Below are 14,659 nucleotides of genomic sequence, written 5' to 3'. Positions count from 1 at the left end.
AGTTACCGAGAGTTTCTTCTCCGGGTAGCTAAGTGTTTCAAATGGACACAGATAGAAGACTAATCAAAGATCTGCTCCTATCCCCGTGAACGATGTGGCTGACTTAAGTATCTCTTAAATTATTTCCCCTTTTCACTGCTTTCGCAAAGAACTGAAAGAAAATTGCAACATTTACTTTCTGCTTTTTTGGAGACAATACTCCATTTATGAAAGAAGGTTATACCCGTAAAAGACCCCACAAGATGTAAAAAGATTTTTGACTTGAAATGACAGAGTTACTTGGATTTTAACCTGTGAAGTGGAATAGATAGCGCATATCATCAAATCAAATCTGGTCATTTTGAAGAAGGTCCTTTCTGTTCTCATATGAAACTCTGTATTGGTAAACTCTTTCCCAAAAGGAACAAGATCAAGGCATATCGTATGTACCAAACCCGCTTGGAATGCTAATCTGTATCAATAACATGTAATATATCACCTCCAAGCATGGAGGCACTACCAACACGTCTATATAAGTAAAACGCCGGCATTTCGACTTGATGTAATTTGGTCGTGACGATAACACGTGTATCTTGTCGAAATATCAAAGCAACGCAAACAACACAGTCACTTCAAGTTGTCAACACCCAATATAATAATGCGATGCGACCAATAATTCTGATGTTATGATAAAGAAGTCTATTTATGCCCAACCATCGCCATGGGTTGCCGTACAAGGTCTCTGAAGTCTTTTTATCTCTCTCAGATTTGCTGACATCCCGGATTTTTCGTCGATTAGATGGTCCCTCCATTGCTGATCAGTCTGGGACCCTCCAAAATATGCGTCCCCCAGATAGTAAGAGTTGTTTACAATCAGAATAAGGAATATGGCTTACTGAAAATACTGCTCTTAATTTTCACACATTTTATCAGTTAAGAGCATTTTTTAAATTTAATTAAGACATGATCATAATGTACTTCTGTACGTGTATATATTTTTACACTATTGATATACGTAAGAAGAACTAAAACACATTCCATCCGATGATGTAACAATATTCTAGGTGATAAGACGCTGTTGCGTATTTTGTTTAAAATGGAAAGTTGATCTAGTTTAACAGTTTTTTATTCCATAAATTGCCTGTAAAAAAAGCGTGTGACACTTAAGTGACTTTGCAGTAAATTGCAATATATATTGCTGCTTGTAGCTATTGCGAATAGAATCATACAGTACTGGGTACCGGAAATGAATTGCAGTATTGTAAATTATTCGACGAAATAAAAGGAAATAACCCCGATCTACATTAATTTTGTTTTATGTCCCATTTTGGATATTATACATTCAGTTATTATAATCTACATTTCTTTTCTGTGATTAATCTTGAATAGTTTTACAAGATCCTTTTCCCTAAATATTTTTTTCCTTAAATAATCACAAGTTGGATAAAAATTGTATTTAATTATCATATTTATAACAAATCATGGAGTTTGAACCCATGTACAGTTCATTAAAAAGAAAAAAAAATGAAAAATATAAACTCATTCATTCATTCATTCAACTCGATTTTGTTTTCATTAACATGTAGAATATCTAGAGAATAAAATGTCGAGTATATCATTTGTTGCGTATTTCAATTAAAAAGGAATGCATGATATGTTTTAAAACCTGTTCATGGTTCTTATCAGGATGACAACATGATGAAGCCACCTCGTTCAGTAATTTTTAAGTCATTTCTAAGTTGACTGAAAGACAAAGTTCATCATCTCAAGTAAATGTTGTTTGTTTGTTTCACTAGTGCTTAATAACACATTCATTTAGACTTTAAAATACAACAGAAGCACATGGTCCTTGATATAAATAAGGTTGCTTTAAAATTCCTTTTAAGCAAAATTTTGAAATTAGTCAAGGATTTGTATTTTAATTATAACACACAGAGAGAGAGAGAGAGAGAGAGAGAGAGAGATTGAGAGATTGAGCTTATATTTTGTTATGTTCTTCCTTTATAAATTGTGTAAACAGTATTCTACCCCGTGTCATGAAAAATGCATTGAAGTGCTGTCCTTTTTCTGCAAGAAAAATAACTTATAAGCGTGTAAATTGTAATTTTCTTGGGAAGGATTCCTATCACCGCTATATCTTGACTTCTGATAAACTGGTGGGGAGAAGATACTCTGAATTATAACAAAACAACCGAGATCCTTTAAAGCCACTTTAATTGAAAGCACCCGGGCATTTCACATAACCAGCTATTATGGCTTCTCGGTTAATTTACCAAAGTTTAGAGACATTCTTTCACGTAGTGTGTGAAAGTTACCCACGCCAAAATATAAGCCGTACCTCATCTTCCAAAAATAAATATAGAATCCATCGTATTCTTGCAATTTAATTTTGTCTACAAGATAATTAAACAGATTTTGCTCTTTTTGAGTTCGAGGTATTTTCATTTCAGATTCTTTTTTTCTTCGTGTAGACAACTTTTTCCCCATTTAACTTCTTAAAACTCTTCACGGATGACAATTTAACAGATTATTCCACTCGGTTTTTAAATATTTAATTCGATTTTTTGAGTTTTAATATGATTACATGCTAGTTGAAAACGACTGAACAAGCACTCGTGAGGTCCTGAAGTGCTCAAATCCTAAATACAGATACTCCATACTCTGTCAAGGTTTTGCAGCTAAGGGTCGCATTATTTGCTTTGGGTCCTTTGAACATCCCTGGCTGGTTTACCTTAGTCGGGTAGTGACACCTTTGCTAGTCACTTCGTTTTAATCTTTCATCTCGCCGTTTTATCAGGGAGTCGAGAGCAGGGCTAAATATTTACCATGCCGATTTGTCCGCAATTTGGCAGACTCGAAGAAGAGGCGCTTTAATTAATTTGGTATACTTTCACCTGCTACCTACTCTCCTGTTGTTAAGAAATTCTCTACAGAATGAAATTTATAACATTCTATATGGTCCAAGACTATCAGATTTATAACGCACTATTGGTAGATAGGAATATGGAACTCTTGGCAAACTGACATTTTTCATCAGGTTAAATTAAAATCTTCTTTAATGACTGTTCAGTCTGGCAGTCTCTAAATAGAAAATAAACAGATGCTGTTTATTCTTACAATAAACAGGTCATTAAAGGGATTGACGAAACCGTCTAGGGTTTAAAAATGGAGGTTTTATTTTTAATCAAAGATTCAAAATACTAGCTTTCTTTTTAATTTGTAGACCTTAATTATTTAATATTCTTTCTTTATTCAAACTGGTACATGGAAATATACACATGTACAAAGAACAAAAGAAACAAATTTAACTAAATAGAATAAACTAAAATAACCCATTTCCCCCCGAAAAATCCCAATAAATAACAGGTAAGTGTAATTATTAGCAGTGACAAGTACATATGTACATGTATATGTAGAAGAATATGTTAACGTACAATCAGTTGTAAACGGTTAAGAGAGAACAAATTTTTTTTTAGTGTTTTTGGTTTTCTACATTCTCAAGTGAACGTCACAGAAATTGAATCTAATAAAACTTACAGAAAAAAAAAGTGATGAACTTGAAAATTATAATCTCTTTTATTTGTAATTCAAAACTATATTTACATACCAGAAAAAATTCTTTTACTAAATATATAAATCTGTTGCTAAAAGAAAATTTTGAGCAGATCCAATTAATAAATGTATAATTTGGCTTTAGTGACGTCAATAACTAGTGCAATCCCTCATTTTCTACTCAAATGGCAAAAAATTGAAATTTCTCGGTTTTTATGATACAGAGACCGACATAAGTGTATGTCATATTGTAATTTTTGTATTTACACCCACCCATTAAATTAATTAACAACATGACATGTAGTTGTGGTCGACACATGGCGTCATCTTTTTCCTCGTCAACTTTTACCCTGAACTTTGACGTTTTTTGTTTTTGTTTGTTTGTATGTCTGTTTTTTTTTGTTTTTGTTTTTTCTTTTTTACAAAAATAAACATAAAAGTTTGTCACATTGTGACGTCATGCATTTTACCAAAAGAAAATTAAAATGTGGAGTTTTGATTCTTCGTTCTTGTTTCTGAGGAATTGAATGCTAACTTCATTTTAAATTTTAAAGGAATCAAAAAATGTTTAAGTTTAGAGGAAAAAAGGGAATATGAGAGTTGATATCTGTAGTTGGTAGTAGACATAACGCTCTCTCACTAAAGAGCATCATGCATGTATATGCAGGGGTGTGATTATGATATGGAAAAAAGATAAAAATTCAAGAGTTTTATTTTCGGTCTGTCATGTGACTCCAGGAACTTTGTTTCCCTTAGGTCCAACCAAGAATATGGTATGTTCTCTATAACAGAGTAAGATTTTATATTTATAAGGCAATTCTCATTTTTATTTTGACAACATGTACAAATGTCATTTGTTAAGTATTATGTGCATCTTTTGATATACATTGAATTAATTATTTCGCTTGGAACTAAGGTATTCCCACACATTAAATAGTTTTTTAAAGAGTTTAAAAAGCATACAACCATAAACTCTACTATTTGTTTAGATCATACAACAAACTGGAAACTCAAACCGCACATTAATTACAAAATCTACTACGCTCAGTACCTTTGCCCCCCCCCCCCCCCCAAATACTCTAAACAGTGATAATACAGTTATGCATTTCTCATATATTGACAGGCTTAAGATTACTGATAATATTAAAATAAAATATCAAATTTGATGAAATAACACAGTCATTTCCGCTTTGGCGAACTATGCTCCGCCCTAGGTTTGAGTTTCCATATTACTTTTTGTTTCTACATTGATTTGCATCTATTTTCAGCCTTGGAAAGGGTCAAGAACGAAATAAGATTTTTATTTCCCAGATGTATATTGGAAAATGTGACTTTTATCTATTCGAAAGTTCTACCCAACACACCGTATAAAATGATATCATTAATTATCACCCTTGTACTTTCATGCCGTTTGCAATTCAGGACCAAATGGAGGTATTTAATTGCATAAAATACCCCTGGCCTGTATTAAAAACTACCATGCCAGAATAGTACAGTAAAATTGATACTAATATTATAACTTTTTATAAACTTAACTGGCATAATTTATTCGGGCTTGTAGAATTCAAATTCATCAGTAGAATCGGTTAATGTATGGCACCTAACTTTCAGACTAGAAATCCACACAAACTCTATCCTAAAGCTACAGAATGTACCAAGGTAAGCTATAATTACTTGACATTGATAAACTAAACTGACTAATATATATATGTGTCTCATCGATAATAGATTGAAATGGGCATCCATACAAATGTCACTCTAGATTCTAAACCCAGTTACACCTCTTTATCGGCGGGTAAGCCCCTCGTTGTTGATTTTCTTGGAGCATTTTCAATGTTTCGTTCATTATTTTGATTTAAATTTGAGGTATACAAAGTTCCGCCAAGTAAAGTAACATTTTTAACAATATTTTTATTGCTCACTTTCAATTTTAACGCATCGTTGTTACGTTAATTTTATGATTAATAAGTTTCGATGCCTTGAGAAAAGCGAGATAACTTGAATTTCCAGTCTTGCTCATTAAGACGTTATTTCATTATCATATTTTATGCGTATACAATAACGGTTGCTTTACTCATCGATTCATGATTTGATGGATCTATAAAGTATATCTTTCGATAGGCGATTCTGCAATTACATTCAATTATTTATTCACTATGTTCACTGGTATATGATATTCATGTTAAACTTAAATATAAACAAATGCACACAAACGATCTTGAGAAAATGCATACATAATTAAGGTAAAAAAAAATAGAGATTGTTGTATAGATTTTTTTTGAGAGAGCAGACCTAGAAAGACTTTTTAAAATAATGTTGACTATGTTTTTAGTTTTTCAGCAATAGCGAGGTTAAAGGGACTTGGACACGATTTGATTCAAAATTTAATTTTCCATTTTTAATGTTTATACTGATAAATATTGACGTTTATAATGCTTTGTCAAAATTTGAAAGTGAAATATCAAATTATAATCAAGATACAGAGTTCATAATTCTTTGTTTTGTAAACAAAGCTTAATATTGTCATTTTACCGAATATGTTGTATTGGTGTAAGTTTAAATCAAATGTATCTTTCTTTTGTTGTTAATAGTATTTATGAAGATATTGAATTAGTTTAAAACGTTTTTTACATGTGATTTTGTCTAAGAAATAGTAATTTTCTACATTACATTATTTGTAAACAACTATAAGACTCGAGCTTTGTTTACATAACAACCAATTCTTACCTCTGTATCTCGCTTGTAGCTTGACTTTAACATTCAATATTTTGGTCAATCATTTAAAAAGTATCAGTTAACCATTTTATACATAAAAAATAAAAATAAAATTTTTGATCTTAAATGGTGTCCAAGTCCCTTTAATGTACATGTAATTATTTTATATCGTTTTTGGAAGCATGTTTCCAAATTGGTTGGTTCCAGATAAGAAATTTTACAGCTAATTATTCCACGATATGATTTTTTTTAGTAAGTTTCATGATAATTTTTTTGAAAACTTCCATACAATAGAGACGATTACAATATGTTATCCTTTCCAGCAAATTACATGACTAAAACTTCAAAGATAATTTATGTGCCGATACACGTAATTATGTGTTTAAACTATCAAAGATAACGGATACCACATATAATACTAGTCTTTTAACTTTTTTAAATCTTTATTCAACATTATCCATAATCCGAGCACCTTTCTACCTTTGATACAAAGTCTTAAACAACATTAATATTTGTGTTTTATTTAAAGCTTTTTGTTGATCTCAAATTCTCAAAAAAATATGTCTAGATATAGTAGACAGGTTGAAATCAACAAAACCAGAAAATTTGGCCATTTTGATGTTTTTAACTTTAACTAGTTGTCAAAGTGTTTGATTTATGTATATTTTTGGCATTTTAAAAGGGTAGAATGAGACAACAAGAATTTCGCTCCCTAATATTGTGGGTCCCAATATCAGCTGGGTAAGAAAACAATTCGCGCTTTTAGATAGCAGCGTCAACTTATTCTAAAATAATAAGTACTAAAACTTTCAGAGGTCTATTATTTTTATTAATTCATCGATATTGACTTTCAGCAAAGCGGGAGTAAACAATTTAAAAAAAAATCAGCGTTTTTCCGAGTTTTGTCGGAAAAGTACGAGAGGATTTGATTGACATTCTAGGTGTTTTTTTTTGGGCACGTTTGAAGCCATTTGATTGTTTTTACATAACAAAATACGTATTGAATATTTTAGGATTCCTTCAACATGCAGTTTATCACGTTTAAGAACTTGACAGACAAAGGCGGCGATATGTGCTGTCACGGAATTCCCTACGCTGAGTTTGATCGAACAGGTATGTTGTCCGAAATCCCGTGAGAGACAAGTCGTACGCAGTCATACAAAATGTATATCAATATTTTTAATAATATATTCTAGGTCACTGGGGTATCTGGAACTTCATGCGCATATTTGAAGCCAGCAGACATGCAATAACAATGAAAAATGATATTTTTCGACTAACATTTGAAAGCAAAGATTACACATTGATGACCCGAAGACAAAAGTTCAAATTCGGCCAAAGGTTTCACGACAATATAAGTTTGTTTTCCCGTTTTCTTCCTAAAGTGACTTATAAACTGGTCGAAATCGGCAATTCTACCTTCACGATACACCAACAACTTTTCGACAACCTTTCTGGATCCAGTGAAATATTTGCCGAGTGTTTAACTCGAGTAGTACACGTTAATTTAAAAACAAAACAGCATGAGGCTTTAAACCCGGAAGTAATCGATCGGTACTCGGACCTTTATCGTAAAACCTCGGCCATATGGCATGTCAAAAACATCTTTCCAGATGACGTGAAGAAGATGCCGTCCTATACAATGTCCGTTCGCGTTCCATACAGTGACATAGACTTCAAGCAACACATGTCTCATGCCTCATACTGCAAATACTACACAGACTGCGCCACTAACGCCATTAATGCTGGCGTTTACCGTCATTTCGAACAGGACATTTGCTGGTACCCGATACTGGAGGTAGACATTGAGTACAGAGATGGTTTGGCGGCAGGAGAAATGTTTGAGGTCCAGACATGGCAGGACGATGAAAACCTCCAACACCTATTCTTTGAGACGCGATCAAAAGGAGATGTTATCAATAGGGCATCGTTCGTCATGGGACTGGAAAAGTCAAAGAAAAACAGACATTCTAAAATCTGATCTCAGATTTATACTAATTACAGTCATTAGCATTTAACATTTTTCAACCTTCAAAATTAAGTTAATGAATGCAATATTTAAAACTACATGTAATTTTGCCTATTTACTTACAGTTTATCATCGATTCTACAGATAGAGTACTTGTTGTTTAATTAAATATATTGTTGTTAAAATTTATATCAAGAGTAATAACGAAAACTTTCAAAACAAGTGCATCACTTGTTTCACCTACCTGGGTATACAACTTTAATTCTCTTCATTGTAAAAGACAGGTTTTGCAAAATAATTTCCCGAAATTTCATGGTAGCCAAGTCATGAATAGAAATATGAATAGTCTGCCTTATTAAGAGTACATGGTTATACAATAATCTGTAAATACATGTACATGTACTTCGAAAATGCTTCCAAATTTTTGGAATCAATTTATCTACTAAATCTATGTATTAATCATAAAAGTTGGTCTTTTAAACATCAATAAGTTTCATAGGTGAATTATTTTTTCCAGAAACTAATATATATTATTTTGAAAAATATGAAGCATTCATTGATGTCAGCTCCAACTGTTATCATGTCTGTTTCTGGACGTGAAACGTTATGTATACATATTGTTGGATTTCACATTACTCACATTTTGGAAACTTCATGATAGAAACAAGACCAAACTGCCCTAGACCGGGTTTTGGTTCTCTGTTCGGAAAAACGTGATTGGCAAAAGATAAGACTGTGCCAAATTTGCGAACATAAAAGGAACCTCTTTTCTCATTGCCGATACAATTGGTACCTCAGTATATTCCAACGAGTGCTTGTCCACAATGGTCTTTTCAGTGGTTTTCGTTGCTTGTCTTGTTTCTGTGGTAAGACTTTTCAAAAATCAAACATCCGTCTTGTTTATCAGATCTCGTAATATCTAAGGATTTGTTTACATTACAGAACGTCTTGCATAACATTTAGAATTTTAACAAATGTTCTATGAAATATGTTATCATGTATTACTCTGCCATTTTTTGAGTGTTGCTTAGAGTTACACGTTTCTTATTGTTTAATTACATAATGCATTCGCTAGTTCTGTTTAAAAAAAAACCCGAAAAATTAATATTTGAATACGACATAATTTTGAGGCTATTGGCAGAATATCAACCAAAAGACTACATACATCCAGCTACATGTATTCAAGCCCTGGTTGAACATTTCGAGTTTGAAGACTTCATACAATATGTAATGGGAAAAATCCAAACATTTGTTATCTTAACACTTGTAATACGGTGCATTATATACTTTGAAGACAAACGAAGTGTACCCAATATGGACTCTATTGTGTACCTTCAATATTTAGAGGGAATCACTGTGTTTTGACACAAAAAAGTATCAGCAAATAAATTTTCCTTAGTTCAATCTATTCTGTTACCTATTTTTGTTGGAATGGAAGAACACTTTGCTACAATAATTCTATTTAAGCTTAGAACGACTGGAGTTTTCACACAAGATCATTTTTAACCTAAGTTGTGTTGAGCATTCATACTGAATTCGTATGCAAACATGACACAGAATTGCTAAAAAGGAACTGAAGAACTGTCGATGTGTCTTCTTGGAAGGGTTACAAACTTTCACACTGTGATATGCATTTGCTGACATTTCTATTTTAATAGGCAGTGGGTATGACAACACCCCCACACCATCACCATTCCCATGTGTCACACCCGCACCATCATCACTCCACGCACGAGGCAAATATCAACGAAGCTTTCTCCTTCCATTACGATGCTCATTCGGTAAGAATGTACACGTAGTAAATTTAAAACACGTCTTTGCTTCTTAGGAAGAGTTCTTTAACAGCCCAGAGTACCTGACCAACTAACATCATGTGATATTGCAAAGACAGCACTTTTTCCCAACCTTTTTACCATTATTAATTATAATTTTTATCTTCTCTCTAATTATATGAATAATAAAATTGTCGGTACTTGATGAATTACAGACGTCCCTTGCAGTGAAAACGCACAAACACTGCTACTTGTACATGCTCACAGCCGATGAACAAACCACAGTACACACATCAACTGGCCTTCACTCCATCGAGGTAACAAACAAGCCTAGGTTGTTTGTGTGTGTGTCCCATGGTCCCCTCTCTCTCCCTCTCTCTCTCTCTCTATTCATTTTAAAATGTAACTGTATTCTTCCTTATTGGTATCGAATTCTAAATGCATGTAAGCTGTAGTCTGAGTCCCGTACATCTGACTTGCAGAAGACCGTTATCGATCTGATTGACGCCAACAGCGCCACCACCGCCGTCTCGGCACAAGACCTCACCACCATGAGCCACGGACTGTCACATTTCTGTGGAAAACTCACGGCCATGAGATTGAACTGAATAAAGACGTCGTTATTTCATTTCAGCATTCTGTTTGTAATTTGTCATCATCAATGAATATTCATTTTCAACTGTCTTTGTCTGTGATAACATTAAGAATCAATTTTGAAGCCAATCAACCAATAATTTCATAAAAGATGAGCGACACAAAGTAGGCGTGCCTTACAGCAAAATAACCGAAAATGGTATTGGCTGAGTCGCGTAGTAATTACGTGGCATGTGCTACCTGAAAAAATAGTGGTTTTGAAATGTTGTTTTCAAAAGTGTAGAAATTGAAAATAATATAAATATAAGTACATGTAATAAAGAATCATTCTTTGAATATCATGGGGTGATAATTTGAATCGAGCAAATATTGAACGCCTATACGAACCGCGGTTCTTTAGTTACACAAAGTCACCGGTAAACTTAAGGACGTTGGATCCTGCGATCAAAGTCTGAAAGTTTTTTCCTAAAGTGTTTTTTTTTTAATCTACACACATGGCTTAACCAAAATTCAAAACAAAATTTTGGGGTCTATATGCCTCATTTTGGCGCTAAGGTCTATTTAATATGAATTTTCTGCACTGAAAGTGCAGATTGCACATAAATCGCTTTTCCCTCTATATTTTATTATCGAAATGAACCATGGCACCAAATACAAATTTATACTATTTAAAATAAATAAAAATCAAATTATCATAAAGAAAAATGTTACAATTTCTTCACCTATTTGATATTTTGACCTTTTTGCACTGATAAAGCGCTATTTTTATCCATTAGCAATTCAACATGTAATGAAACTATTTAACAGTCTCAAACCTTTTCTCACATTATGATAAACTTGTCAGAAAAATCTTAAAATTTCAGAAAAATAAACAAAACGTATGGGCCTATTATGTAAAATTTGAGATATGGCATGAAATAAGCTGATTTTAGGCAAACATTGGGATTCATTTTTCCTTGACTTTTATGAAATATAAGTTAAATTTGCCAATAAGTGTCGATATAAATATTGAAAAATGGTAAAATCATGTTTTTTGTAACAAATTGAAGATATCCTAATGCACAAACTATCTGGAAATTTTGTTTGGACTGAAAATAAGGAAGCTAAAGTGACGGTACTCTTAAACAACTGAGTTATGAAAAATGTTCATTTTCTTCTTAAAAACCTTCCGCCACAAAATATAGTCCCATACTAAACTCTGTAAATATGTACTTTTTTCATTACTATTTTATTTAAGATAGTTTAATTGGCATTATAAAATTTGAATTTATAGGTAGAATCAATATATGATGATTTCTAGAATAGAGGTGACTCAAAATGGCTACCCAAAACAGAGGAACAAACCTCTTTAAAGGGTTATATCAAGAGAAGCGAGCTCTAAGAACCAATGTACGCGGGAAAAAGAACGAGCTAAACCTATAGATTCATGAAACAATATTTTGTCTACGTCCCATAATGCTCTCTAATGTTTTCACCCGTGGTGCGAAGCCAAAAATAGCCGCCATTTAAATCGTAATTTACGGTGTCTTGAGGTCTGAAGACACGTTCTGAGTACTGCCCCAGCTTTGGCGAGACCAAAGAGATTTGTTACATACTTCCATATCTTCGTATTGAGTCGAGATACGTAAACAAAAACAAAAAAGGTCATGGATGACATCACAGTGCTCTCGCGATATATTTCCCGTGATAATGTGTGTACTAGCAATTTTAAGTATAGACTGTGATACCTGCCTCAGATGATGTTTTTAATTTTTCTTTTTTGGTTTTGATAGAGAGATTAAATATATACTAGCAAAAGCCATACTTTACTGTCATATCGATGCAATTTGAAGCTTATTTTGCATGCATGTTCAGTATATGATCAAAACCGATTTGGTTTGACTTTTCCTATAGCGTCACGATCATTTCTGTCAGCTACGTCATGCATAAATTATACACGCCACCGTTGTGAAAACTTTATGAGTGGTTGAGTTAGGCGGAGTTATCAGTAAATGCTTATGCAATGCCAGAGCTGAAGGATTTCTCAGAACAGTTCATTTCCCCCAATATTATTCATTCAAAATCGACTATCCCCATTGTTTAATTTTTGTGCAAAACTCTCTCTCTCTCTCTCTCTCTCTCTCTCTCTCTCTCTCTCTCTCTCTCTCTCTCTCTCTCTCTCTCTCTCTCTCTCTGTAAACGGGCGTTAAACCATAGCCTCAACTCAAGCTACGGTCCAGAGTACGGCGTTATAAAAAATATAATATTTAGAAGTTGCATGTGCTAAGCGTTCAATTAATGTAAATACCGTAAATGTGTAATATGCACATGTATTACCTACTAACTTGCCAGTCAAAGTGAAAGATATGAATTCCTCGATTTCTACACCTTTCGATCGGCAATCGACAGTCAATAAAAGAATTGAACGATGGTGTGAAAGAACGAGACGGAAGTGGAGAGTGCAAGGGGGTTTGTAAATGTGTGTCTTCATTAGACAAGTGTCCGATTCGTTTCTCTTCTGTTGCCCTATCACTTTCGGTGTAATATATATATACTAAAATATCCACAAACAATTTACTGCAGATTTCTTTATTTTACCTGTCTCTGAACCGCCGATCACCAGCTCCATACATGAACAATGGTTTGTTTTCATACATAAAAAATACAGTTCTTGATCCGCCTTCCGAGTACGGAAGAAGGTTGTTTAATAGGAGAAGGTTTGGGTAAACTAAATGAAGAATTATTATTTTTTTCAAAAATAGCGTTATTTTTATATGCGGCAAATTGCCTTAAAGTTTTTTTGTACATGTAAGTATTGTATGCACTGTAGCTATATATTTTCTAACCCAAAATTTATACATAGAGCTACAGCTATATATGTTATGTACCGCATAGGCGTCGGAACCGGGGGGGGGGGGGGGCTAGGGGGGGCTTAGCCCCCCCCACTTTTTTTTCAAAGTTATACCAAACCATTAGAAACATAGTATGATAGAGGGTCCAGCCCCCCCACTTTTTCTCGCAGTCCCCCCCCCCCCCCCCCCCCCCACGGAATAGGAATTTGGTAATGTTGGAAAAGAAAATTTGGGAAAGTAAATTTTTTTTCTTTTGGAAGTATAGGTATACTCTCCCCCCCCCCCCCCCCCCCCCCCCACGGATTAGGATTTTCATGAATTTGGGAATTACTTTTTTCTCAATACTTCTGAGGATTAGTCTAGCCCCCCCCCCCACTTTCAATTTGCTTCCGACGCCAGTGTACCGTACATGTATGTATTGTTTTATCACAAGTGTACACTTTCGAAAAATAGCCCAATTTCGACAGTCACGAGTACCCATGTGAATTTTTCATTCTCAGATATGTTGTTGCTCTGTCCGTGCATAATTTAGTCTTAGTTAACCAGCAGCCAATCAGCGGTAAGCTGAATCCACCAATAAAAAAATTGTGGTTAAGGTGCGGGTATTGTTTATGTATGACGTAGCTGAAAGAGTTGAACGCGACGCGATCGGTAAAGTCAAACCAAATCGGTTTTAGTAATATATAAGTAGGGATGATAAAAAAATGTCATTTTGAATTAAATAAAAAAGAACAAAGAGAAAAAAGAAACAGTTGATATTGCATATTGTCAAACCATTAAATTGGAAAAGGCGAAATTACAGACCTACAAACAGGGACCCGGGGGCACAGATACAACGTATGCAAAAATAAACAAATAAAAAGAATTATGAACCAGAAAGAAAAAAAAATAAAATTCAGACAACAACAAGGTACCAAAAAAAAAATACTGTACTTATCATAGCGGTTTTGACCAAATCAAACACAAATTACGTTTTGACAGACTGATCAATTCTCCCAAAAAGTAAAGTAAAGAACGGTTTAAGGGTGGAAGCAAATTTATGTATTTTGTAAGAATTTTTTAAAACTTATAAATCTTCTCTCTCTCTCTCTCTCTCTCTCTCTCTCTCTCTCTCTCTCTCTCTCTCTCTCTCTCTCCTTTGAATTACAGGGGCCATTAAAAAGTTATCTGACATCATCTGTAAGTTAGAAACAGCCTTTAAAAGAAAGAGAATAGTTTGTTTACTACTACTTATCATACCTGATAAA

At 33.7% G+C, this 14,659-nt stretch overlaps 1 protein-coding gene across 3 annotated transcripts; it reads left to right on the top strand.

Annotated features, from left to right (window-relative positions):
* The first annotated feature begins 33 nt into the window (after positions 1–33).
* LOC105319600 (uncharacterized) lies at positions 34–10,666 on the top strand. Of its 3 annotated transcripts, XR_010711162.1 has the most exons (7): positions 34–421; positions 746–835; positions 7,260–7,359; positions 7,443–9,081; positions 9,874–9,996; positions 10,203–10,304; positions 10,470–10,666. XR_010711162.1 is itself a non-coding variant. In XM_066076799.1 (4 exons), the coding sequence occupies exons 1-4, from the start codon at positions 9,040–9,042 to the stop codon at positions 10,593–10,595; spliced, it is 393 nt and encodes a 130-aa protein (XP_065932871.1). In that variant the 5' UTR covers positions 8,924–9,039; the 3' UTR covers positions 10,596–10,666. The 3 variants fall into 3 exon arrangements, 1 of the variants encoding a protein (XP_065932871.1); XR_010711163.1 differs by lacking the exons at positions 34–421; positions 746–835 and adding an exon at positions 5,229–5,326; XM_066076799.1 differs by lacking the exons at positions 34–421; positions 746–835; positions 7,260–7,359 and having other exon boundaries at positions 8,924–9,081.
* The last annotated feature ends 3,993 nt before the right edge of the window (positions 10,667–14,659 follow it).

The sequence above is a fragment of the Magallana gigas genome, chromosome 2 (genome assembly GCF_963853765.1).
Source record: "Magallana gigas chromosome 2, xbMagGiga1.1, whole genome shotgun sequence".
NCBI lineage: Eukaryota > Metazoa > Mollusca > Bivalvia > Ostreida > Ostreidae > Magallana > Magallana gigas.
This window is presented reverse-complemented; position numbering and strand designations above follow the sequence as displayed.

Bases quoted from the DNA above. Each gene is read 5' to 3' on its own strand.
- LOC105319600 (XM_066076799.1), top strand. From the start codon at position 9,040: ATGGTCTTTTCAGTGGTTTTCGTTGCTTGTCTTGTTTCTGTG. The intron at 9,997-10,202 runs GTAAGAATGTAC...GATGAATTACAG, and splicing joins TCCATTACGATGCTCATTCG to ACGTCCCTTGCAGTGAAAAC. The intron at 10,305-10,469 runs GTAACAAACAAG...TCTGACTTGCAG, and splicing joins CTGGCCTTCACTCCATCGAG to AAGACCGTTATCGATCTGAT.